Source organism: Aspergillus pseudodeflectus, assembly GCF_044049435.1.
Source record: "Aspergillus pseudodeflectus strain CBS 756.74 chromosome Unknown BJX68scaffold_7, whole genome shotgun sequence".
Classification (NCBI taxonomy): Eukaryota; Fungi; Ascomycota; class Eurotiomycetes; order Eurotiales; family Aspergillaceae; genus Aspergillus; species Aspergillus pseudodeflectus.
In genome coordinates this window covers 384,559-410,581 of record NW_027263783.1, presented here as the reverse complement: position 1 = coordinate 410,581, position 26,023 = coordinate 384,559, and the positions used below count along the sequence as shown (strand labels likewise).

General features: G+C 52.0%; 8 protein-coding genes across 8 annotated transcripts; 5 read left to right on the top strand and 3 right to left on the bottom strand.

Moving 5' to 3' along the window:
* Positions 1-240: 240 nt before the first annotated feature.
* On the bottom strand, positions 241-3,436 carry BJX68DRAFT_263386 (uncharacterized protein; the record flags this gene model as incomplete). Its single annotated transcript, XM_071044684.1, has 3 exons — positions 241-1,234; positions 1,299-1,395; positions 1,696-3,436. The coding sequence occupies 3 exons, from the start codon at positions 3,434-3,436 to the stop codon at positions 241-243; spliced, it is 2,832 nt and encodes a 943-aa protein (XP_070902716.1).
* A 1,278-nt stretch (positions 3,437-4,714) lies between these two features.
* BJX68DRAFT_263385 (uncharacterized protein) lies at positions 4,715-5,020 on the top strand (the record flags this gene model as incomplete). Its single annotated transcript, XM_071044683.1, has 1 exon — positions 4,715-5,020. One exon carries the CDS (start codon positions 4,715-4,717, stop codon positions 5,018-5,020), a length of 306 nt encoding a protein of 101 aa, XP_070902715.1.
* Positions 5,021-5,042: 22 nt separating this feature from the next.
* On the bottom strand, positions 5,043-5,706 carry BJX68DRAFT_263384 (uncharacterized protein; the record flags this gene model as incomplete). Its single annotated transcript, XM_071044682.1, has 2 exons — positions 5,043-5,573; positions 5,644-5,706. The coding sequence occupies 2 exons, from the start codon at positions 5,704-5,706 to the stop codon at positions 5,043-5,045; spliced, it is 594 nt and encodes a 197-aa protein (XP_070902714.1).
* Positions 5,707-10,015: 4,309 nt separating this feature from the next.
* BJX68DRAFT_263382 (uncharacterized protein) lies at positions 10,016-10,498 on the top strand (the record flags this gene model as incomplete). Its single annotated transcript, XM_071044681.1, has 1 exon — positions 10,016-10,498. One exon carries the CDS (start codon positions 10,016-10,018, stop codon positions 10,496-10,498), a length of 483 nt encoding a protein of 160 aa, XP_070902713.1.
* A 2,349-nt stretch (positions 10,499-12,847) lies between these two features.
* Positions 12,848-13,444, top strand: BJX68DRAFT_263380 (uncharacterized protein; the record flags this gene model as incomplete). The annotated part of the gene is made up of 1 exon (XM_071044680.1): positions 12,848-13,444. The coding sequence occupies one exon, from the start codon at positions 12,848-12,850 to the stop codon at positions 13,442-13,444; it is 597 nt and encodes a 198-aa protein (XP_070902712.1).
* A 565-nt stretch (positions 13,445-14,009) lies between these two features.
* Positions 14,010-14,772, bottom strand: BJX68DRAFT_263379 (uncharacterized protein; the record flags this gene model as incomplete). Its single annotated transcript, XM_071044679.1, has 4 exons — positions 14,010-14,110; positions 14,174-14,301; positions 14,370-14,531; positions 14,588-14,772. The coding sequence occupies 4 exons, from the start codon at positions 14,770-14,772 to the stop codon at positions 14,010-14,012; spliced, it is 576 nt and encodes a 191-aa protein (XP_070902711.1).
* A 2,913-nt stretch (positions 14,773-17,685) lies between these two features.
* Positions 17,686-20,231, top strand: BJX68DRAFT_192398 (transcription factor domain-containing protein). Its single transcript, XM_071037414.1, has 3 exons — positions 17,686-18,096; positions 18,161-19,199; positions 19,257-20,231. Exons 1-3 carry the CDS (start codon positions 17,852-17,854, stop codon positions 20,148-20,150), a joined length of 2,178 nt encoding a protein of 725 aa, XP_070902710.1. The 5' UTR covers positions 17,686-17,851; the 3' UTR covers positions 20,151-20,231.
* Positions 20,232-20,748: 517 nt separating this feature from the next.
* Positions 20,749-23,067, top strand: BJX68DRAFT_279230 (general substrate transporter). Its single transcript, XM_071048693.1, has 4 exons — positions 20,749-21,079; positions 21,147-21,953; positions 22,024-22,668; positions 22,725-23,067. The coding sequence occupies exons 1-4, from the start codon at positions 21,023-21,025 to the stop codon at positions 22,839-22,841; spliced, it is 1,626 nt and encodes a 541-aa protein (XP_070902709.1). The 5' UTR covers positions 20,749-21,022; the 3' UTR covers positions 22,842-23,067.
* Positions 23,068-26,023: the final 2,956 nt, after the last annotated feature.

Here is a 26,023-nt window from a genome sequence, read left to right as displayed (position 1 = left end):
TGGCGATGCCGATCATTGCGAGCTTTCGGGGTGATCGACGTCATTCGCTCGATTTTCGTGTTTGCGGGGATCGGAATCTGAGCTCAGTTTGCCCAGCTTGGGGGCAAGATTCGCAGTGACTGGTCATGTCTCTCGATACGAGCCTCGAGTTGTTGAGACCAACTGACTGACCTCGTCTTTCTTCACTTCCGCCTCATCTCCTCTCTTCCACAAACACTCGCATCCCCACACACCAAGTCTTCACAACCTCCGATGCAGCCGACATACAATCTCCACATAATCACTCTCATTCTCCGCCGTGATCACCCCATGCCTCACAAAGAAATCGATCACCACAATCGCACTATTCAGTTTAAACTCCTCACGCAACAGCGCGGCTTTGACCTCCTCCACGCCCCAAAGATAAAACTCCTCGACCTCCGAGTCACCAGGTTTGGGTTGCGTGGTTGAGTCGAGGTGCAGCTCGTAGATGTACTCGATTTCGGGCTGGAGGAAGCCGACTTCTTCCTCTCCATCCTTCACTCCGTCACTCACAGGCTCAGACAGAGATGGAGACGATGGTGACGGGGGCATAACATGATAATAACTCAGCGCCCCAACACACCTAACCCCCTTTCGCACAACATTCTCACCCAGACTCGCCTCCTCAACCGCCTCGCGGACAACCCCTTCCAACGGATTCATCCCACTCTCCAGTCCGCCCGCCGCCGCACTATCTAGCATCCCGGCATACGTCTGCTTCTTGCGTGACCGGCGCGCGATCCAGATCTTTAGTTCGTTCGTGACTGGGTCCGTCGTGTACGCGGTAAGTTGCACGCCGCTCGTGAGGATACCAAAGAGGGCACTGGCGGAGCGTTCGATTTCGAGGAGGCGGATCTTGGACTTGCCGGGGGTAGTCGTGCTGTAGATGTTAAACGTCTCGTTACGCCATTTCCGCGCGAGAGCGAGGAATTCCCGGCGTGTAGGCGTCTGGGACATGGACTTTAGTGTCGATTCCATGAGCGCTGTACGCCGTTGCGCCTTTTCGCTCTCGGTGAGGCTATTATCGAGCGCGGGCGAGAGGATAAGTTCCTGCCCCTCATGGTCGACAAGCCATCCGTCGGGAAATGCAAAGGCGCGGATTATGTACTTTGGTACGTGGCCGAGCACCTCGGTGTACCCGGCGACTTTGAAGGAATAGTAGTTTTCTAGGTGCAAGCTGTACAGGGCAGGGTTTTCGGTTTCGTAGGGGAAGCTGCCTTTATTAGCATGGCTCTCTCTCAATTGTGATGGGGAGCGTGTCGTCATGTATGGCTTACTTGTCGCATTCCTTGACGATGTCGAGGTACGTTTTTAGTTGGGTCATGTTGGCGGTTGGGCTGCCTGTTGCGTTTGGAAAGATGGATTGTGTTTGTGCTGGTTTGGAGTCGAAGTCAGTGATCTGCAATCTGGACAAGTGGCTTCATGATAACCGGCTTATCTTGACTGGTATCATATTTATGTGCTGATGCCAAACAAGGCGCCCAATATTGTGCAATGAGAGCGAAATCAATTGACGGACTTTGAGAACTGTATCCAATTTATTGACTCGGTATAGTGCTGGGTAGATGAAAGTTGAAATAGACTGCACCGTAACTCCTCCGCATATTGGAAAGTAAGGAAAAAACAAACAAGACGAGAGACCGAAACTCCCCAGACAGCCTCCGTGCCACATACTGATCAGATTAAAAGCCCTTTGCAAGCCTGGCCCCCTCCCTCTCCCACCACTCTTCACACCCAAGCCCAAACCCAACCCCCCTTCAACCCCCATCGCCGCCGCAGCTCCATACAGCTCAATAAGAACAGGCTCGACGACCGTTACCTTTGGCGCAATGACAACCGCCCAAATCTGCTCTGTCGTCATGTGCTTCAATGCCTCCGGAAGGGCCTCGCGCAACTTGTCAACGCCCATCGCCCGCATCGCGTCAATGAGTGGGGATGTTTCCACTGTGATTGCGCGCCCGCGATCGGGCGGGAACAGGCGCCGGATCATGGCGTTGGCTGCCCTTTCAAAGGACATTGGGCTAGAGGCGCTTGCCTCGAGGGTCGTGTGTGTTCGGGTAATTAGCAGGACGTGTGAGCCGCCCAAGAGGTGTGTTTGAATGATGGATTGGATTTCATCGAGGGTAAGGCGGGCGATGTATTCCTTTACCAGCGGGAGTTGGATGAATCGCGACGGAGGGTAGAGTCTAAGAAGAGCGGTTTTCAAGTTTGTGATGTGGCCTTCGCGGAGGGCGCTGTCGGTTGCGATCTCGGTCTCGTCGGGCTCGTCCATCTCTGCAGTCCGCGACTCAGACTCTGATCTCGTCTCACGCTCACATTCACATCGTCCTCCGCACTCGGACTCTGTCTCTGTCTCAGATCCAGACCCAAGCGTGCTCTCCGTCTCGTACTCGGTGTCTCCAGCTGGAAGACCCCGGTCCGAGGCCTCCCATTTGCGGTATGCCCGAGTCCCCAATTCATCAGTCTCTTCATCTTCCTCACGCTCGTTCTCTTTTTGATTGGCCGCAGTAAACCATTTGAACGGATGCTCTATCAAAGCCTGAGCAGCCTGACGTCTAGCGTCCTCCTCGGATTCCTCTTCCTCTGGTTCGGACTCGTACATGGGCTCGGGTTCATCCTTGTCAATCCACTCCATCCAATCGATCCCGCCGCCCATGGTATACTCGTGATATTGCATATCCGGTATGACATCCTCAGGAGTAATGGGCCGGGAAGGGGCGGCCGTCTCGACACTGGCAGGCGAGTCCACTCGCTCAGACCACTCTGGTGTCCGGTCCTCGGGGTCGTGAGCGAGAGCGCGAGCAGGTAAATCCGCCCAACCCGCACGAGCAATTCGCCTCCTCTCAGCAGCGATTTTATCCTCGACAGTCTCGGTGCCCAAGTTGCCACCATCATTCGGCAGAGTGTTACCCTGAGCCGCAGCTGCATCCTCAACCTCATCCTCAATTCCAACCCGAGAGGGATCAGACTCACAATCACAGTCATCCACACTGTTGCGCTCAGGCTCAGGAGCAGGCCCAGGCCCAGACCCAGGCACCGGCGCCTCGCGCATAACCGTATCAGCGTCAGAGGTATATGCATACCTTCCCAGCGCCCAGATGGGCCAGGGATCATAAGTCCTGAGCATTTCCTCCCTCCGCCTCTCCAGGAGCAACCGCTGGGTGTCCGCGTACTGCACCATTTCTCGGCGCTCCAATTCCCGCTCTCGCGCTAGCTGTAGCGCTAGCTCTCGCTCCCGCTCATCCGGATACGATGGATCCTCTCGTATCTGGCCTAGAGAGTCGTAGTCGGGCAGTGTGGGGTAATGGGATTGCTCGGGCATGTTATTGTTCGCGTTTGTGTTTGTGTGATTGTGTCCGGCTGTATGCCAAGGGGCATCCGCCTCCGCATCCGCAACGAGGGCGGATGATGCCATAACGCTATCGTCTTGACCGCAGACGGGAGCTGGGAACCTGGACCCCGCGTTGTTGGTATGAGGCGGCCTGGCCAAATCGTCGATTGTAGGATTAATCCACCTGCACGAGTCGGAATCCGATGGCTCGCGAGCTGTAGTAGTTGCAGGGTAGGCCCCGTTTCGCGAATCTACCTGGTCTTAGCCGTTGACTAGACGGTATCTAGTCTCTAGTCTGCTATCAAAGTTGAGATCGACTATCTGATCTTGTAAATCGTAGGTGGTGCCTCGGTCCAGTGCACTTGCCATGCCAGTTTGGAGGGCGGGGTTGTAGGAGGTGAGCGGGAAGGAAAAAGCTTGCGAGGACACTGGCGAGTATACCCTGCCATTTCCTGTGCTGGTGGTCTGATGAGGGTTTAACCTTCGGACGCGTTGGCTGCAAAGTCTATATTATATTGGTTTGGCGGCGGCCACGGACCATTTCAGCGCAATAGGCAGCAAAGGCCTGGATCCACGGTACATGCTCGAGCTGATGTAGCAAATGAAAGATCCTGGGAGCAGCCTCTAGCTGAGCAGCCGCTCTGAGCATGTCATATTTCGGCTCATATTTCGCGTGACCTAGTAGGGGCTTGGGTTTGGAAACATAATTGGCCGCCGATATATTCTACTGAAAGATTGATAGAATAAGAGTGGAAGATAATGAGATTAATATGGCAAGCAATCATGAGAGTCATGATGGTTTATTCCTAGCCCTTAGTAGTACTAGAATACAACAACAGGACACGTCTTATCAAACAGGAAGGGACCAGAGGGATAGGAAAGATTCGAATATTATATAAGAAATAGCTACTACTAAGCAGCCTAGGAAGCATGTTTAGCCTTTAGTAGTATCTAGGAACCCTCCCCTTACCTCATCTTCCACCTCCTATTCCTTCGCCTCCTCCATCCCTTGTATGGCCAGTGGCAGGCAATTTGAATGTCCTGCAACTTCTTGCGGTGACTAACAAAGGTCAGATAGATTCACTCAATGATGAGGTATCTGAAGACTGGATGGGTTTCCATGGTTGAAATAATGTGGTATCTTCTACTCTCCCAACAATTTCGTGGTCACAATGATGGATAAGAATAGGCTATCTTATTAGCTAGCCCGCTAGCAAGGCAAACGAGAAACAAACAACAATAAAAAAAAAGGCAACAACTGCGAAAAGAATCAAACAGCCAAGTGGAAGGAGCGAAGGCTCCTTGTTTACACAAGCGACCGACCTTGCATAGGGGACATCAACATGGTTGTTGCTACTTCCAATGGCTCTATTTTGCTGCATAAGCCCATCTCCCATCAAGGAAGTCGAAGGAGGCATGCTCGACCCTCAACCTCTTACGAGGGGGCTCGTCGTCGTCGTCGTCATTGTCCTCATTCTCGTCCTCCTCATCGCTACGCTCGCGTTTACCGATTTTGTCATCCTCCTCGGCGTCCGCTTCCGTCTTTTCCTCTTCCTTGACTATTTTGACTGCCTCACTACCGACAGCGCCTCCATTCGCCCCACCTCCAGGCGGCCCCGCCACATCGTTCTCGCCATCCTGAAGCTCTTCGCCAAAACCGAAAAGTAGTCAGGTAGATGAGGTTGAATGATCAATCGTCAAGAAGCTCGCCGAGGAGAGAGTCTCCATCCTCCCCCGGGCTATACCACCCTTGGCTGTCAGCCAATGCCTCTAATGCCTCCTCCTCTCTCCCGTAATACAAGATGTTCACAAGGGAGAGCCTCTTTTCATCGCTATATGTGATGAAGGAACCGGTGGGAAATAAGGCAGCCTGTATCGCTCGACGGAGGGCTGCAACAGGCGCCCTATGCCATGCCGCCGGTGGGTATGGAACAAAGGCGCGCATGGACTGCTGCTCAAACGCCATTCGCTCATACAAACCAGACTGTTGAGCGTATTGCTCGGCGGTTGGCACTCTTCTCATCCCGCCCACCTGTCTGCGTCTTTTCCGGTCCCGCAGCTCAAAAAGGATGAAGTATTCGAGATTGAAGGGGTACAAAGTGACGGTAGGATTGCTCCAGTCGTCATAGCGGATGTGGCATTGGCCACATAGCGCAACCCCATTTTGGGGTGATTTTAGGTCAAAATCGATCAACCCTAAGGATTTCATGAGGCGGATGGTCTATGAACCAGAGCACTATTAGCATTTTGCACGAACATAGCTCGAGAAACAGAAGCACACGCCTACTGACGTACGGCATGACAATGCCATTCGTCATACCCGTTGCGGCAGGTTGCGCATAGCGCCACATCATTTTTCACCGATGTCAGGGAGACCTTGATCAGGCCCAGTTCTTGAGGACGTTGGCTGCCTGCAAATCATGCTGTATAGCTAGAGCTGACATGCGTACAAGCTCAGCGGTGTATGGTCCGATACGGGCGCACTGCTGCGCCCTCTCCTCGCATATAATATGAGACAGCGTTCATCCGTTGCGTCTTTTATCTTCTGTCGGAAAACGTCTGTGAACTCTAGGCTTTCTCAGACCTTTGCGGAACTGGCAGACCATTCTGATATGAAGAACGTGGATTCTTCGCACCTTTTTTGGTCCGACCGCCGTCCCTGGAAGCACTTGAGGAAGCCTCGCCGACGGAGCGAGGAACAAAGGCAGCCGCATCTGGGCAGAGGCGTGAGCGTCTGTGCGGAGAGTACGTTGGCGCAGTTGTGGCTGGCAGGGGCTTGACCATACCATGGCACTGCCCTCGAGTTGCTGGGCGGAAATCGGGTCGGACACGAGGAAGTGGCCATTGAAGCGCATCTGGGCGGGCTGGAAGGGAGCTGCGCCTTTCTGGTGCCTGCTCTTCGTGGCATGGTTCGTAGTGATATCGATTTGTGAAGACGAATACAAGTATCGATGGACGTAACCGAAAGTACCGACCGTACGGGATAAACCCAAAAGATGGCTGCAACAGATAGTCATGCAGGCTTGGGTCTTATATTGCCTGATATTGGAGAAAGTGCGGTCGAGGGCTGTTGAGGAAGTCGCGGGGCAGGGCGAGCTTGTTAAATAGCAACCGCAGTCGGCCTCCACTAAAGAGGAAGTGAATGCCCAACAAGCTACAACAGCGACTCGCAGTGAACAACGTAGGCCAGTGAGCGGCAGGGCCAACGAATTCACCTAGAGCGTCTATGCCGTTGCTCCACCAGGAACCACTACGTGGCAGCAGGGATAATACAGTGGCATCTATACAGAGCACCGAATGGAACGATCCCCAGCTGATATTCTACTCTTCTGACCTGGACTATTTCCCTTTGCTCTGGTTAAATTGAGGGATCGGCCACACACAAAATACCTAACCCAGGAAGAAGAGAAAGATCCAGCGGGGCCGACGGCAGAGGAGGAAGTGGACGCAGCCATTGGGGGTGCAGTCAAACAGCAAAGCGGGAAAGTAAGGAGGAAGAGGGAAACAAGGAGTACAGGGCCGATGGAATTGAGGGCAGCGACGAAGACAACGAGGATAACGAGCCCCCTTGGAAATCCTTCGATTTTGTCACTTGAAAGCGACGTTGCGGGACAGGAAGGGAGGCCTCGCAAGGTAGTCCAAGTTGTCGTCCTTTAGCAAGGTGAACGCTTTCTTGGGCCCCTTTTCGGCAACACATACGCCAACGCCGATTTCCTGTCCACAGTGCCGCTCACGCGTCAAGCCAGAGGCGGCTGCCTTTTCCCCTCGACGGTTCTGTTATCGAAACTTCGGCCAGTGTCCTTGGCGATTGCGATTCGCGATCAGCAAAGGAAATAATCGAAGAGAAAACTAACTAGTATCAGCATGTCAAACCGGTCCGCCAGTACGGAGAACGTGGAGTCCCCACCCACTGAGGCTCGCGTTTTATCTGCGAGGAAAGGACCTGTACTGCGGCCATGTTGTATCAACGCTATCAGGTCTGCCCTATGGAATCTAGTTTTATAGATCGAGACACTATTCGGACCTTGTTTCCCAGACAGCCAAAAGCCTTAGGCAACTAGCCCTGATCAATTCCTTGTCCTGAAAACGGGGTCGCGCTATGCGCTTGCTGCCACAGTCGTTTTCTACTCTTGTGGTATGGAGCATTCTATCTTCTTAGAGATCAGAGGCCCCGGCCGCAGAAGCCAGGTTAGAGGGACGAGGAATTGAAACCGCTGTGATGTTGGTTACTCTATTCCAACGTAAATTGGAAGCATCTGCCATTCGATACGTAGTTTGCTCTTTTTATCCTTTAGGTCAAAAAAATCTCGTCTGGCCCTTTGTCAGCCACGCTAGTCTGTCGATACAAGACAGTGTAGTCTAGCTCCCTGCATAGTACGAGGAGACTCCCTGACAGATGGCTTCGATAGAATAGCACAATGAGACAGGTCTACAATGCATACATTGAGCAGTCAACAAAGATACATAATGGGGCTTTAATCAATCATTATCTGCGTTCAAAGGGCATCTTCCGGGGAAAACAAGATCAATGCGGCCTGCCTTGTATGGCGATTCAGCAACAATGGGATGAAAGAGATCCTATCCCAGCGGCATAATGAGCCATCGAAAGGCATTATACCACAACAAAGCATGAAAGGCAGCAGCTATATTGGACGAATATAAAAGGCACCCTAACCCATCTACTACGATGCATCAATCATCCGACTTGTCGATCTACCACCATCTCACCTCTCAACCACTACCAGAACATTATACCAACTAACGAGAAACCAAATCCACTCTATCAAAACCACCACCATGTCCCAATCACCAAGCCCCCTCTCAATCCCCACAGTAACCCCCTACACGATCCCGACAGAATGGGCACCAGCCCTCGGCTCCCATCGCACCGGGTACGCATCACCATCCCCGACGGGCTGAAACAGACAAACGGAATCGTCCGTGAGCTCCTACACTTCAACGCCTTCGTCACCGTCATCCCCGAGTCCGACCAGGACGCCGAACGCTCGATTGCCCCCGAGGTGGACGACCTGCGCACTCAGGCAGAACTAGCCTCCCCGGGCCAGGTCGAGCTCGGGAAACGCACGTATGGGTTCTGGCAGTGTCCCGATGGATTCATCAAGTGGGGCATGGGGATTGTGAGTGATGTTGCGGAGGATGTTGTGCTTGCTCTTGTTGAGGCGGAGCCGGAGGCTCGGGTTGGGGCGGAAGAGGAGAAGGAGGAAGGGAAGGAGGAGGTTGAGACGTTTACGGGGAGGGATCCGGTGCGTGGGACGAAGCCTGCGCTGGGGTTTCAGTAAGTCAATTCAGACTTGAGTCGTGCTGACGCCTTTTAGGGTCCATTCTTGGTTATGTTGGAGGAGGATGTCTAAGTGGTTATTGAGAAGGTGAGTTTGTCTATCCCGTACTGGCGGATGTTTGATTGTGTTTAGAACAATATCAATTTATTTTCTACATGGCTTTTAAGCTTTATATTACCCTATACTGTAAGTCTTAGCCGTCGCGAGGCAGTGAGTTCTTGCGAGTGGTCGTTCCACAACAAAAAAAAAAAAAGCCCTAACGGCTACATCGGCCCCAGTGTACATCTGCTAAATACCGGTCGACGCTATCCATACATATATGATAGTGTATTGTGCAATCTTCCGATTTTCTAATCAATGTATTCGTAAGCCAGGTAGTGACCAGCTGAATTACTGCTCGGCCCTTGCGCTGGATACGTATGGAATATCAATCCCATAGATGGGCATAAGGGCGCACATAGGACCTCAGACAAAAGGAGTAAAACTGGCACTAGAGGCACAAGAACAACCTTTTTTTGTTTTTACCAATGAAGCATAAAACAAAGCAATTCAACAAGCTCGAGGAAGTCTTACTATTGGTGGTGAAAGTTGTAGTCTCTATGATAGCGTTTCTTTTACCCGGGTGAAGGCGCCAATGCCACTATCCACGAGACTCGACCTAACATCAGTGCTTATCGTTATACTGCGAATAATGCTGGGTTGACCAGGTAGTCTATGGAGAAGAATATGTATGGTCTTTGCCTGTAATATAAATTCTTTTCACTAGCACGTATTAAATAAGTAATATAGATTAGATCAAGAAGCGCCCTCTATTCCTCAAAGTCTGGATTCCTTATCTAATCCCACGCCTGGAAGAAGTACTACAGCCAAAGTACTCTGAGCTCCTTGATACTCGGGTTCTCGGGGATACACTCTTACAGGACTTGCAGATATCGTTCATTGTGATACTGTATCTTTGTTGCATACATTTCTTGCATGATAAAGGCCTTCAAGGAAGGTATGCCTTTGTTCGCCCCGTATAAAGGGAGAATAATAGGATCATCCTAAAGCTAGAAGACATAACAAAGCCCTTCAACAACGTTATCAAGTCGTCAAAGAGGCCAAGCTATGGCACTGAAAGGGAGTCGACGAGATACATATGTCTACAAAGAGTACAATAAGCACAGTGAGACTCGGCAAGTATAAATAGCCACAATATCTATGTCTATATCGCCTTTTACCAACTCTCGCACCGTGTCCAACCACCCTCCAAACGACTGCAACCTCCAAAGCCCAGTTCCAGACCACAGCTAACAGCACCCAAAGCCCCCAAGACAACAAAAGCTGCCCTAATACTAATCAAGTCAACCAAGGAACCTCCAGCATGTCTACCAGAGTCATCAACAAGAGCGAATTCTGGGTCTACAAGACCTCAAAGGAAGGCGCCCCCGAATTCAAGGTAAAAAAGTACGAAGCCGAGTACGTGATCAACGACCACGAATGCCTCGTGCGCGTATCCCCCTTCCCGCGCTCCATGGGCCAGGAAGGAAAAGGCTTCTATTTCACAAAATCCGGCCACCTCAAGGCCGCAAAGGGCAACGTGTACAAGATCATCCAGCTACCCAAGATGGTGGTCGTCACGCCTAAAGGCAGCGCCAAGGAGGGCGACAAGTTCGACCTGTGCACGGTGAATGGTATGGCGATGTCGCCGGAGGTCACTGGCGATCCTCAGCTAGGGCAAACCGTTGACGGATTCTGGGTGTCGCATGCGGGGTTCTTGAAGTTTGGGTCGGGGGTTGTTGTCAAGATTATTGAGAACTTGGAGATTGCGGTCGTGGAGCATCCGGAGCAGGGGGTGTTCCTCTGAGCTTTGTGATGGTTGTTGGTGGGATGATTTGGGGGGATTCAAGGTATGTCGATTTTGTGGTTTTGTTGGCTTACAATTCATACTACGCTGCCATTCGCGGACTTTATATCGAAATCAATAACAATGTTTGACTTTATAAGCTATTTCTCCTCTCTTAAACGTAGAACCGTAGCCCTAACCATTAGGAGTCGGTGCGCTGAGTGTAGTGCATTTGAGCGTTTATAATAGAGCTGCATTACTACGCAGTACGAGTTCATCATGCAACTTCCACTTTGTCAGCCTATTGGCTCTTTATCCTGGGCCAGATTCCCAATAAGCTCCAAGAAAATAAGTATGTAGAGTAGGCCGAGCTACGTAGTATGGATTTCACTATCCGATATGAGCTGCTACGGCAGTCCAAACTGTACTACACCCTCTTTTTGTCTCGTTTTGCCCTTGATGTCCTTTAATGGTCGCGTAGAGTCGACAGTCCCAAACAATGCCTCTTTACATTCTGGACGCTTTGATGGATACACAAAGCAGCACAATGGAGGCTTTTCTTCTTCATTGTCCATCTTCAAGTGACCATCTCGCCCTTGTCCTCGAACAACGCAACAGCAAAGCTTCAAAGCCCATTGTTGCCCTTTGAGCGCCAAAACTATAAGAAGCCGTACGAGACCACACGAGATACTCCCTATCCAGTTTTGATTTGACAATCATCGACAACACACCTTCCACCATGCCTACCAACGCCGCCACCACCAACACCAACAACAAACCCACCACAAACCCCACCTGGATCGTCTACGACGCCGCCAAAGCCCCTGCAATCGGCTCTCGCGCCTACGGGTACATCTTCATTCCCTCCGGGCAAATCTTCACAGACTGGGGAACCGCAACAAAAGCCACGACGCTTTCGCGCGTCGTGATCGTGAAACCCATCGAGGGGCAGAAGGACAAACTCACTCCGACGACCTCGATGGATCGCGATATGGGCACGACGAATCCGGCCGTCGGCTCGCGGGCTAACGGGTACTGGGAACCGTCGAGTGCCGCGGGGTCGGCGGTTGTGCATTATGGGCTGGGCGAAGTTGTGGCTGTTTATGAGGATGTTAAGATTTTCGAGGTTAGGAGGGCGGGGGGCGCGGTGCATCCGGTGAGTAGGTGACTGGATGTGATTTGGGTGGCGTGTCTTGTCATTTCTTATGCTTGGTGGACCGGAATGGGAGATGGTACGTCTTTCTTATCCTCTCTGTTGTTGCTAATCGATCTATAGAACGGGTTTCCCGACACATGAAAAATCTTTTGTGGGCATACTCTAGTTAGGTCAAATGGAATGAAAGATTGCGTCGAGTTTGGAACTAAATTTCATCTTGTAGATGCACAGGTCAGAGAGAGTATAGGGCTCGTAAAATTCTCCTCCAACGCTCAGGTCTAACCGCCTATGAGGAGAGCTAGATAATGATGAATGACGTAGAAGGAAGACTGTGACTCACGCAGTTTCAATATGCGTTGTAACTGCTTTGAGATTGCCAGTAATGACATTAAGAGGGATACTGGTAGCTTGGAGAGGTTCGGGGACAATCAAGATCTTGTTTGGTAGGGGTCATGAACTTATCGCTCTCTCCAAGTCTCTACTCAACGAGCCTGAACTGAGTTAGTCAAATTCAGGCTGCTTTGTTCGCGGTGGCCACGTATCAGGACCATACAAATGGGAGGGACACTGTACGAGGAGGATGTCACTTTTAAGATGGTACGTTAGACGTAGTCTTCGAGAAGAGCCCGTCCGTTCTCAGCTCCAGTAAATGAGCTCTTTGAAAACAACAAATTAACGTTTTGTGGACAGTAAAAAGATAATCTCTTTGTAAACTCTAGCTCGTGACTTTCGAGGGTAGAGACTATTATGTGGGTAAGCTATAGCTGCTTGAAATAGCTCGAATAGAGCTTCAACGGAAAAAGCTATAGCTCCTTCAGATAGCTCTAGCTGTGCTTTGTCTTGTTCTTGTTGAGGATGGAGACCAAGGACGGGCGGACAATGTCTTATTGCAGCGCAGCTCCAACCTCCAGTCACGATGCCCCTTGGAAATCCAAGAGGACGAGAAGAGAGTAGCTCCGATTTCTCAAGGAGCTCTTTGTGATATCCATTAACAAAGGAATTGCTCGAGCTCTGCCGGATCTCGAATATAAATACCCCCAAATTCACCCCCCTGTCATCCCACATTTCTCCAGATCATCACCGGTCATCGCATCTACTCCTCATCAATCCCATTCCTCACACATTGCACTCGCAAGCCAAGCACACGCATTCAGTATCTCTCCTACATACTCATTACGTCTCATATACTCCACCTCAGTCCGAACTATCTTACCATGTCTTTCACCCAGGACTCATACGACGATTGGGGCCAAGGGGCAGAAGCAAGATTTCGTTGGGAGCAGCATCTGCTTGGAATTCACAATGGTTTTGAAGACCCTGATCTTCACTCAGACCACGATGCACACGATGACACCGCCGCTTCCGAGAACGAAGACGTTGAGAAAGACCACCACGATGACTCCCAAGAGCCTGAAGAATATCCTTACGAGGATACAACACCTCTTGACGATCCCAAGCCTTCAGATATGGATGACGATACCCATATCGAGATCCAACGAACCCACGAGCCGGCCTTGACTTTTGCCTTCAAGCCCAACCACCACGGGGAGCTGTATCGCACGTACAGGTCGACCTCTACATTCATAACTGTCGACGTGTGCATCTGGGTGGAGCCCTTCTCAGACATATACGTGTTTTGCGGAGCAACAATCGATGACCTCACAGCTCAAGTGCCGGCTCCCGTGGTTGGTAACTTCGTCCGTGGCTTCAGGGTACGTCGTCCTGATGATCTGTTGATGGTTGGATGGGGGAGAGTCGTCGCTGTGGTGTACGACCAGGAGATATATTTGACTGGATTTGCTCTTGAGTAATGAACTAGATGTCTTTCTTCTGCATCTATTGTCTTCCTTGCCTCGCTTTCATCTTAGCGTTTGTTTCTCTATGCAAAGCAACGGGAGCGAGATATAGCTACGTGTTTTATTTGTTCGCGATCAGTGGGTATAGACTGTTGAGATAATCAATTTCTTGGGAGGCATCTATCGTTCTATTTTCCCATCTCGAGTGGTTACTGCTACTCATGGGAAGCCTATCCTATCTGTGGCCATATAATCATCCGAAGTACAAGAATATGTGTGCTTTCATTCGTCCGTAGTCCTATCATACGTCTCCAATACAGCTTACTCCATCCCCGTGTATTACCCCTTAAAGGATTATTAGGGTATTGCTTACGGTAGTAGGAAACCTAAGCTTCGTTGACAATTCTACAGGGATTCCGCTGCTGGCAACCGAACTGACGATCCCTCAATACAATGGTAGTTATTCCAAATGGTTACATATCCAAATGCTAGCAAAACAAAACATTTTCATCACAGCCATGGCGAACCAAGTATCCCATGCACATCCCTCCTTGCCCCGTACGTTGAATTGAAGCTTAATCTAGATAGCTTCAACATCAACCCAGAAGCGCGTATCATCCGATTTGTAGACCGAGTTGCTGTCGATCTGCGCCTGGATCCAGTAGACGGCAGTCTTGTACTCTATACCGCATCGTTAGCAACACAAACCCACAGGAGCTTAGCCAGCACAGCCTTGGTACATACTGTTGATATCATCCGTGTTGGGATTGCTCAGTCCGCTCGCACCATTGCGGTGTCCGGCAAACCATAGGTCCACGCCGTAGTACCCCTGACAGTCCCAGCGGGACGCGACGTCGGCATACACATTCGAGCTGGATATGTATAATTAGACGGGGGGATCCTTGATCGCAGCGCAAGGGCGTGACAAGGGGCTTCATACTTGAGTACAGCACCATTATTCCACTGAGCCTCCGACTGCCCAGCGAGGCCGTACCGCGTAGCACAGACACGGAGCATACCCCAGTTCTGCTTGAAGAGGCCGAAGTTCGCAGCGTCGTAGGTCTTTGCATCTCCATACACGTAGTTGGTTGTCATTGTCTCGCTAGCAACAGATTTGTCAAGACTCGTTCTCTGGATGGTGGAGGGATGTAGACTTACGTCTCGAGCATGGCGATGGCGAGATCGAGCGTGTTTCCGCCCGCGTTCAGGATGGCTTGCTTGCGCGACCCGAGGCCGGAGACGGTGTAAGAGCCGCGGTCGGCTCTCTTGGCCATCTCATCATGCGGTGCTGCCAGAGCGCCCAGGGTGAGGACGGCGGAGAGAAGGATTTGGAAGGCTTTCATGGTGATCGGGTTCGATTCAACGTTTCGAGATTGCTGAAGGTGTGCTGTGTGGTTGCCGTTGCTGCGATGTACTATATTGAAGGGAGATGATGTGTGCTTTTATAGTTCTCCCGACGCAGTTTGAAGAAAGTCTATCGATGCGGATGGTGGTTGATCTGATCCCTTGCCAAAGGCAGACAGGAGCAACTTCCAGCGCGCTATGCCCGTGGTGCCATCACCTGCTGACAGGAGCCAGGGCAATGAACAAACGCCTCTTCAATCAACATCAGCACATGGCGGTTTCATCACGAGGCTTTCCCCGGTTGTGTGGAGCACGGAGTATCGGCTGGAATACGATATTCTGGGGTGCAGGCCAGCTAACTCGAAACGGCCACGGACTTCCGCCTGAGCCCGCTCGGGCATTGCTCGGAAATCCGGACCTCCGTATTGAAAACTGTCGCATGGGGCAAGGTTGGTGTCCAATTAATCGGGTTGGACTTTCTAGCTACTAATGGTCGGGTTGCCGACGTAGTCCGTGGAGGGTGAAAGTCCTTATTATTACGGGAGGTTTCTTGATGAAACGACTTGAGAAGCCATCATGCCAGTGTTCACGTAGTTTCCCTGATGATCCTGCTCAAATAATTCCACGGCACTCGATACAGAAAGCCTTCATGATAGCCTTAAATCGAGTGCCTAGAGTCAGTCCCACCCGTCCTCCTTGTGCGCACCGTGTAAGATGCGAATCTCCGACAAACAACTTTGTATCAAGGTGGCCAATTATTGACACGCAGCCAAGCGATTAATAGAGGCCCAGATGCCTTGGGCGGCACTTCGGCAGCCTCCTTGACGAAACTATCGCTGCTTCCCCGCATACTCTCCGTACGGAGGTCAGCAGAAGGGCCTGCTGGTGGCTTGACTCTGAAAAAGTTCTCGCCTCCTTGGTTGGTTTATATCAGGGGTAGAACCAACTGGAAATGCCAACAGGCTCCAATCTCACCGAGTTGCGATTGCCTTGGTTGGAACAGACACGGGCGATCGGGTCTCGCACATTTCAAAAGGTGGGACCGTTCTCCAGGTGGTATGGCCTGACTATCGACCACACCGACTCCAAAGTATCTGTCGGGACAAGAGTGATGCCGGATGCGAAGCGCCCGGGATACTGCCGTGCTGAGGTGGATCATTGCCAACGCTCTGGAACCGGCAGACCTCAGTCAAGCGACTATTAGTCCCATCTTGGATGTACTAGGTGAATCCGAGGCTTTTTGCAGACATTCCCGTATCTTGTCCTTACGTTTACCCACTGTCAATCAGGTGTGTTACCACTTTAGGTGGGTTGGTATCAGCAGAATCAACAGAGCCAGAGATGTCGCTGGAGAAGGGGCTATCGCCAAAGGAGAGGGCGCTGTAGGATGTGTTGCCGTAGGAGATGTGGTTGCAGGAGCAGGGGTTATCACTGAAGGAGATATCGCTGGAGGAATTGCTGAAGGTGTATCCCGACTCGAAGGTGAGTAGAGTCCAACTCCGGTGTTTGTGAAAGAGAGTGTAGTGAGTCAAGGGCAGTCTTGAGCTCTTCACGTTGTTGCAAGAGAAGGCTTTCTCTGTGTGCTTCCTCTATATTAGATAAGGTTGAGACCACTTGCAGGATCGTCTGCAGAGAGCTCATGTTGTGTTTGGTTCCAAGAAAGCGTTGGGGCAAATAGGGGGCAGGTTGTGTTAAGAACGAGAAGGGAGCGAGGGATGGAGCGCGCGCGCTCCATCTCGACAGGGATTCTTTTATCTGTGTTAGTTCTCCAGAGGGCCTTCCTGGACCACGACGTCAGGTTTTTTCCAAGGCAGGTGGCCTTTTGTGTTCATCTTCTTGATTTCTTTTTCTAAATGGTGGAAAATCAACAGCAGTATAACCTTGAGTCTGGATGCCCAGCATTAAAGCGATGTCCACGGATCACCAGATGCCAAGCCAAGCAAACAGTTAGAGAAATATAACGAGACACTGGGCTGGGCACTTTGTACCATCAGGAACTCATTCGCTTCCACCTATCGTGTTTTCTGATATCGAAAGCGTCCTGACTCGGACTGAACGCGGGAATAATACAGGTAGCCTGCTACAAGTCGAGTCTCGCGCATTCCAAGTGAGCGGTATGTTCTCCCTCACATGCAGGTGGACACGGTAAGTCGGACGAAGAACAATGCCTAGTACCCAAGGATGAGATCTAGTAAAGAACCATCAGAGGTAGTAGTGCAGGCTCCAAGGCGGGTTCCTCTCCCAAGGTTTCCGCTAACACTACGTCGGCAACCATAGCAAGCTTGATATCCCCTTCTACTTTCAATGCTGATCAGTAGAGATATTCATAGCTATTCCTAGTAGGACGATGCTTTCACTTTCTCTATCTGTCACAGGGGCGGCTCCAGAAATGACAGTGAAACTTCGTACTTTCGATTTCGTGGAGTGTCAATCCTATACATGAGCGTATGTCCTATAATAGCTTGCGGCAATCTAAGATTAAGGATCCAATGTTGTATGGTCTAAATCTTGCCAAAGTCCAGCAAGCTCTAAATGATTGTGGGACGAAAAATCGATGCCGAGGCAAGCAGGAGTCAGAATATATAGTGGGTGGCACCACTCATTTCTTGGCATCTCACCGACAAGTATGGACAGTAGTTGATCGCTGAACACTGTCCAAAGATGAACGAGCGACTCCTGACTCTTTCAAACGTATAACCGATGGAAGTGGTAGTTGATAGATTGCCAGAGGCCCGGAGCTCGTGGTCCCAACGTGGCTAGCGAGAGAACAGGAAAAAGCCGGGGGAGGCGCGGGGAATTCGACTAAGAAACTAAAGGATCGCGTCGGTTCATACTCCAATGCCGGTATTAAGCTTTTGCTCCTCCTCATTCAATGATTCAAATGCCGTTGACGAGGCCAAGTGCCCTGGTGTTCCCGACCAGCCACGGACTCTCCGCGTCCAACAAAGTGTGGGGCACCGAAATTCGACCTCGGGGTTCCTCCATTCCTGCGTTTATCATCTCATCCTCACTATCTTGATCCACTCCACCTAGATTATTCCCTCAACTGCACTGCAACACAATCGGTTGCTCCCCGCCATGTTTATCGCCTTTGATTCCACCAAAGACCCCGACGCCGCCGACAAGGAGCGCGAGCCCAGTCCCCGCAACCCCAAAAGTGGGACGACACGGGGCAGAGTGACCAGGCGCGGTGTTGTCCCACGCGCCTGCGGCTCCTGTCGGCGTCGCAAAATCAAGTGCAACGGCGAGAAGCCGTGCGAGGCCTGTCGATGGTACAAGAGGCCGCAGGAATGTACCTACCCGGACAACGAGCGGATACGAAAGTAAGAACCGGGCAGGCGCGATCCAACATGGAAATAACCACTGAACAGGTCGTCAAATTCTTAGTGCGAGAGCGAGTCCGTCGCCCGACTACCGCAGTGCCTTGACCAAGCTCTTCCCTGGTACCGCACCAGAGCAGCTCGTTGATTTACCGCGAGAGAAGTTGCTGGAATTGATGACTGGCAATTCCAATTCCACCCAGGTGCAACATTCCCCCGCGACGACAACTTCTGCAACCACGGCCATATCCGTGCTGCCGACCGAGCGGCCGACCCTCGAGTCGCTGCATTTCATCCCGAGGGACGAGGTCGGCGAGATCCCTGGTGCGCCGCCAGTCTCTAGCGGACACATCTCCGACGATGTTAACGCGTTATCGCTTTTGGCGCGCCCGCCAACTTCGTATCTAGGCATCTCATCCGTGCAGGCTGCCTTGCGAGCCATCGCCTGGAACCACCCAGAGTACAATTTCTCCATCTCCCCGACTGTGTCGCGGCAACAGGCCGAGGAGCCGCTTAGTCCACTGTCTGCGACGCTTGCCACGCTTCAATTCACGGAAAACCAGCTGGTGGACGCGTACTTTGCCAACTTTCACGTATTCGCACCGCTCCTGGACGAGGACGCCTTTCGCAGGACTCATCTAGCTGGAAATCGACAGGATGCCCGATGGCTGGCATTACGCGACATTGTCCTTGCGCTGGGCAGCATTGTAGCGGCCGTGGATGTGAACGACAGAACACACTGCACCTATTTTGAAAGCTCAATGAGTCACCTCAATTTAGGCTCGCTGGGCAATCCGAGCATCGAACTGGTACAAGCGCTCGGCCTCATGGGCGGCTGGTACTGCCACTACACGAGCCAGCCGAACCTGGCATACTCGCTTATGGGTACTTCCATGCGCATGGCACTTACATTGGGGTTGCATCGGGAGCTGTGCGACAGCCGGTCAGTGTATGACCGGGAGCGAGTCGCCCATGAGGACTTTCGACGGCGTATCTGGTGGTCCCTTTGTTGTCTTGAGACGTGGGGTCAGGAGACGCTCGGCCGACCTGGGATGAACTTCTTCACAGCGAGCATCACGGTGAATCCGCCTCGTTTGGTGGATAAGGTGCGCAGTCTATTATTACTTGGAGAGATACTCGGGTCTAACTGGATTCCCATCTAGGACAACTACCTCGAAATCGTCCCGCTAATCGAAAACGTCGAGTTTGTCAAAGTCGCCTCCAAGATCCAGGAATCCCTCGCGACTCCACCTGCCCTGACCCATACAGAAATGGCCGAGCTAGACGCACAACTCCTGCAATGGTGGAACAACATGCCTCCAATCCTCCGAGATTCCGAGCCTCAGCCGACGAGCATCTACTCCGTCCGGACAGTGATGCGGTGGCGTTTCTACACCCAACAAATGCTACTATACCGCCCAGCACTACTGAACCAGACGATGCGGCGCATCCCCTTGATCGCCATCCGAGCTGACGAACGGAACGCGATCCAACGGTGCCGAGAGTCCGCCGAGCTCGTGATCCTGGACATTGCCCAGACGACAAATGTGAATCGGATGCTAGGCTGGAATGCCGTATGGTTTCTCTTTCAGGCGACAATGGTTCCCCTGATCTGTCTCTCCGGCGTGCCCGTGGACAACAACTCGGAGGCGTCGTCGGAGTCCTGCAAGAACCAAGTGCAGACGGCAATACTCGCTCTGGACCGGATGAGGCCGTATTCGCCGACAGCGGGACGGACCTTTGAGGTCATCTCGAGCCTGTTTAGCTCTATTCTACAAGCGTCGGATGTTCAACCACCTGATACACAGGGCAACGATCCGATGAGCAATTCCATCTCCGAGGGAATACCAGTGGCGAGTGAGCACACTGCTGAGCAAGGCTTACGCGGTCGGCCTGTCGACGAGGGTGCCGGATTCTTCGACAACTTGCCGCCGGAGTATATGTGGGAGTATCTGAGCTGGGGCCCGAATGATCTATGGCCTGACCTCTCTACGCTGGCTCAAGGCGATGCCATGCCATTTGCTGAGCCCTCAAATCGTGGGCCTGGTCCCGCCTAGTGTATTGTCCTATAGACGCCTTTGTACGCTTATGAGCAATCCGACGTGCCCAGCGCCATTACTTCAATTTGCATCATCTGGCCAGCAGACGGCTATACCATAGAGGAATCAGGACATGGGTCTCCGGTCCCATCCGTGTGAGACATGAGTGATTGACAAAACATGGAACGAGTTGGGACTGATTCTTTGAACTTGGGGACACGCCAGCGGCCAATCGCATGCGTGACGAGACTCCACAGGCAACTGATTCCCCCGCCTGGTCCGCGCCGAAAAGGGAGACTTGTCCGCCTGTTCCGAAAACTGGGTGGCAGCCCTAGCCGAGGAATGCAACTGTGGGTCGGAATCGGAGACGCGTAGGCGAAGACAAGGGGACAAACTTTGCTTGATTATTCATTCTTGGGAATGAGCACTGAACGGTCTCTGTAGATGTGTGTATGTGTGTCAATTCGCGATGACTCCTCTATCTACCTTGGCCTTCAATCTCATATGAACTGAATGCTTCAACGACGCACCGGGATACCGTGATTTTCGGAGAGCACCAGGCCCAACCGGCCGGCCCCCAGATCCAAGTCCGGGACAAGGTTTCCCGGAACGGCCCCGGGTCAGAGTGGCAAGTTCCAGTTCCAACCTGACCTGACAGTCGCCGTCTTTCCCCTTCCTCCACGCTTCTCCGCATTGCCCGAGATCCCCAGACCGTCCGATCCATTCTTCTGCCCGTGACACTTTGAGCCTAGTCCCCTGGCTGGCCGCGACCGAGATGCTGTTAAAAGGCTTCGACACGGCCAAGCTGTCTTGGATTTTCACTCCACGGACTGTCTGAAGTTCTCTCTTCACTAATTTCATCTCATTGATCTGGCTCTCGTCGCCTTGTCATGGATACACTGGAGAAGTCTGCCGGGGGCATCGCTGCCCCAGCCCTGGAGCAGGTTGTGAGTCTCCACTGCAGACATCCCCCTTTACCAACACCCTGCTAATCATTTCGATATCACTGCATAGGAAAACACCACTGTCCACACCGTAACCGGCAGTGAAGCCTTCAACCAGGCCCTCATCCAAGAGAAACCAAACCTCCTCGGCCGCACTAACCTCCTCCTCTGCGCCTGCCTCCTCGTCGGTTTCTGCTGCCAGACCATGAACGGCTACGACGGGTCCCTGTTCAGCGGTCTCCTCGCAAACACCATCTTTCTCGACCACTTCAACGGCCGCGACGCAGGCATCTGGGCCGGTCTTGTTTCGGCCATGTACCAGATCGGTGGCGTGAGTGCCCTCCCCTTTGTTGGTCCTGCTATCGACACCTGGGGTCGTCGCGTCGGCATGTTCCTGGGTAGTTTCTTCATTGTTCTCGGTGCTGTCGTCTCGGGAACGACGATTGCAAACGCGAGTGTCGGCCAGTTCATGGGCGGGCGATTCCTGCTCGGATTCGGCGTCTCCATCGCCGCTGCCGCGGGACCGATCTACGTCGTTGAGACAACGCATCCGGCGTGGAGGGGAATGGTCACGGGGTACTGCAACACGTTTTGGTTTATCGGGTCGATCCTCTCGTCGGGTGCTGTCCGTGGTTCCATCACCCTCGACACAAATCAGTCGTGGCAGATCCCACTGTGGTTGCAGCTGGTCTTTGCGGGGATCATTATCTGCACTTGCTGGATGATTCCGGAGTCTCCGCGGTGGTTGTATGTTCATGGGAAGCAGGAGAAGGCGATTGAGGTCCTTACCAAGTGGCATGGTCTTGGAAATCGTGATTCCCTGTGGGTTCAGCTGCAAATCTCTGAATATGAGGCGCACCTGAACATGAATGGTTCCGTAAGTGCATCCATCCATCAGCCCACTCGTATAAGCTTCATCGACACAACTAACCCCCTTTGGCAAACAGGATAAGAAATTCTGGGACTACCGCAGCCTATTCAACAAACGCAGCAGCTTCTACCGCCTGTGCTGCAACTGCTTCTTCGCCATCTTCGCGCAATGGGCCGGCAACGGCGTGCTAACCTACTACCTCGTCCCCGCTCTCCGCGGCGCCGGCTTCACCTCGGACATCACTCAGGCAAACATCAACCTCGGCTACGCCTGCTTCCAATTCTTCTGGGCGCTCGTCGGCGCCGCCTTTGTTGATACCCTCGGTCGGAGACCGATGATGCTCTTTGGCATGTCCGGGTGCTGTCTTGTTTGGGTTGCGATTCTCTCGGCCTCGAGTCAAGTGAATAAACCCGACGGAAGCCTAAACAGCGCAGCGTCGAACGCGACCCTCGGTTTCATTTTCATTTTTGGAGCCGTATTCTCGTTCTTCCTCACCCCGCTCCAGGCACTGTATCCCGTCGAGGTGCTGTCGTATGAGATGCGCGCCAAGGGTATGGCATTCTCTTCGCTAGCTGTGAATGCCGCCGGTCTCCTCAACCAGTTTGCGTGGCCCGTGTCGCTGGATAATATCGGGTGGAAGACGTACATCGTCTTTGTGGTGTGGGATGCCATCCAGACGGTTATTATGTACTTGTTCTTTCCCGAGACCAAGGATCGCACGGTGAGTTTTGACCGCACCCTATTTTGAGATGTGTGCTAATTAAATCTGTCGTGTAGCTCGAGGAACTCGATCAGATCTTTGAGGCGCCAAACCCCGTCAAGGCATCGATTCAGAAGACGGCTATTGCGGTTGATAGCAATAACCAGGTTATCGGGATCAAGGAGGATGCGTAGGGAGAAGGAAATTAGGAGAATCTATAGGCGGGTTGCTGCTTGACGCATGTGACCTCGTGAGACGGGAGAGAATCAGCACATGGTGTTTGCAGCGTTATATGTATAACATCCTATGGAATGGAATGGACTAGATCTCCACCCTATCTGGTGAAGTAGACTACATCGTAGACTGAAGAGGACCGCGAGAAAAGTTGCAAGACGGAATCGGTGAGCCTGGCCGCGTCTCTATTGAATGATACACTACATGCATAACCCACCTCCAAGCCAAGAAACTCTTGCATAATTGGGTATGAGCGAAACGTAAAGCGCTTGTAAGCGCTGGAATCACTCTCAATGGCTCACTGTCGTCGTCCGGGAAGAGTAGCACGGACGAGTGGGAACGACACCAGATGTCCCAACACCTCCAGGCGCTTGAATCTCCTAGAACACTCGAAGCTTCATCCGCCTTACGATCCGCGGGCCTATACATTTACTCCATCAGCCCATTCTATTCCAAGCTCAGTATATCTTGTCACATTGAGGGTTCATACCGGCGGCCCATCTTCTACAAGATCTGCGACCCCTCAAGCGCGAAACACGCATGGGTGTGCAGTAGAGTCTAGCACATCCATGTCAATAGCATGATCCTTACGCGGCCGTCGTGTGAACGGGCCACGGCAGCCCTCAAGTTGGAAGCACCGAGACCAGCTGCGACTCCCTACGGCGTTGATGACGGGAGCGACCCAATTCAGGGGGTGGAGATGCACAAAGCAGCAGGTTACTGGGACGAACACCTGGTCTGGGGATGTCTGGGAGTCATTTCCGCACGGATCTGGGTCCGTTTCAGCTGTCGGGAGCGATCTCGCGGCGTCGATCATCGCCATCAAGTTACATCCGTGGCGTAGATGTACAAAGCAGCATGTTAGAGGGAGGAACACCTGGTTTGGGGATGTCTGAGGGTCATTTCCGGAGGGAGATCGGCTGGTTTCAGCTGTCAGGGATCTTACCCCTCGGTTCGGTTCATCGGAGCTATGGACCCGGATCGGCGGAGGACCCCAGCTGGCATCAGAGATTCTAGACTCAACCCAAACCAAGAGATCAAACCTATTTATCAGTATATTATGATTGTTTTGTAAACCTGATTCCTGTTCGTGAGGTTGAAGAATCCCAAGTGGATGGCACCGCAGCAACTCTGGGCTGAATAGGGGTTCTCAACATCAAAGGAACAATGTCTTACTTCTGCGGCAGCACCTCCCCTATTTCCCAAAATCGGGTGAATTGTTGAAAGTCGCGCTGCTTTCAAAGAATACAGGGGATGGAGATGTGCTTGCTTTGTTCTTTGCTGTAGAGCTCACTGCTGTGTGGAATTCAGAGGATGGCCATCGAGCCATGTCCTGGACATAAATATGCGATGATTCCTCCCAATTCTTCTCGATCATCATCGCATCGCGAGAGTCCAAGTTTCCTACATGTTTTTACCCCAGGCTCTTTATATTTGGACTTCTTCGTTTTTATCAACGCCTCTCTTCTAAACCATCATCACATCGCGATCATCCAATCTCTCCACATCTCTTTTTACCTACAAAGGACCTACTCGCCTGTTCTTCTCCCCCCTATGAGTCGTTGCTCCTCCCGCCCCCAGGCAACAGTCCACCGCCCCAATAACAATACCTCCCCTCGCAAATTCTCCTCTCACAGACCTCGCCGCCTGCTCGATCACGAAGCGGACTTGATCACAGGCCCCGGTAATCTCGTCCGGGCCAGTGTCGAGTGCGGAACGTTCACCAACTGCACGATCTGCGAGAGGGAGGGATTAAGGTCACCATGCGTGCATTCGCTATAAGGACAACGGCGTTCCGAACCAGCATCCATGCGTGAATTCCGCGCAGCTTAGCATGATGTCAGACCAAGCTGCGGAAATTTCAACGTGCTAGGTACTTGCGAAGCCATTTCGCTCGGTGTCCCGCTGGTTGAGCTGGTGAGGGTTGGGTTATATGGAGTATAAGGGGGTTGTCGTGGCCCTGGTGGGTGTGGGGGAGCGGGGGAGCAGGGGGGTTGTTCTTGCTTGGGCTATGTCTAGCGTGATGGAGTTCCTTAAGTTCGGCGTGTTTTGGCTGCATGTTTGGTGTCTTGTTTTCTTCCTTATCATGTCTTGGGTATGGCGGGGGTATTCGAGCTAGTATGAGCATTTCTTTTGTTTGTCCTGCACCTTCGTTCTACGCGCGATAGATAGTTCTGAGATTTTCGTTTTGTACTGGGTGGCATCGGTCGGTTCGCTTTCTGATATCAAATTGTCATGTCTATGTTGAGAATCTTTTTCCGTTTATCATATAACTCCTCAACCCCCAAAAACATTGTTGGCCTTATTCTCTCTCCCCTCCGTCTTTGAACCCCAGTAGACTCGTTTGGACCAAACACTAAACTCCCTTCCCATGGCCCGAGAATTCACCTGAAGGTGCTCAGCGGATTCTGCTTGTTCCTGACAAAGCACGACAATAATCTCCGTCTGATCTAGATTTGCGCCCCTCCCGTAATCCTCCTACGGTTTTATTTCGCATCACACGCGGAACGATGTTTACACCCCCAGACACCGCATTGAATCTCAATCGTGGAAGAGATATGCAACGGCCAGGCTAAATGGCCTCTATTGTACCGTGCTTCCCGTCCGACACCGAGCCAGTGTGCTTCTCGGAACAGCGTGGTCCTAACATTGCTTGCGGTCCAAGTATCACACCCCAGAGTGGGAGTCCTATTGCGGGTAGTCCGGTGGGAGGTGAGAGCAACCGATTAGACTGACAGCCTTGGGTAGATACACTCTTCGAAGGATTTTGGGAATAATAGAATGCCGCCGTTGATTAGAATTTTACTCGCGCTGGTTCATGGACCCAACTTTGTGTAACCTAGCACCACTGCATAACGTATTCGGAGCTCCACTGAGATACTGGGATTTGCCCACATGATGGCTGTCAATGGTGAACCGCATCGTCTTGAGTGTACATATCACTCTAATCGTAAGACCGGTTTATTTAAGAAGGAGAGGAAGCAAGAGGTGACATAAACCTGCGTAGGTAGACTAATTAGTTGTATTACTCTAGGGCAAATGAGGCCGTGAAGAAGACTACGATATCCTCTAGGCTATTCCAAGACGACGCTTTACCCTCTCGTAAGAACCATGTACCACGATAGACAATCCAAATGCGTCA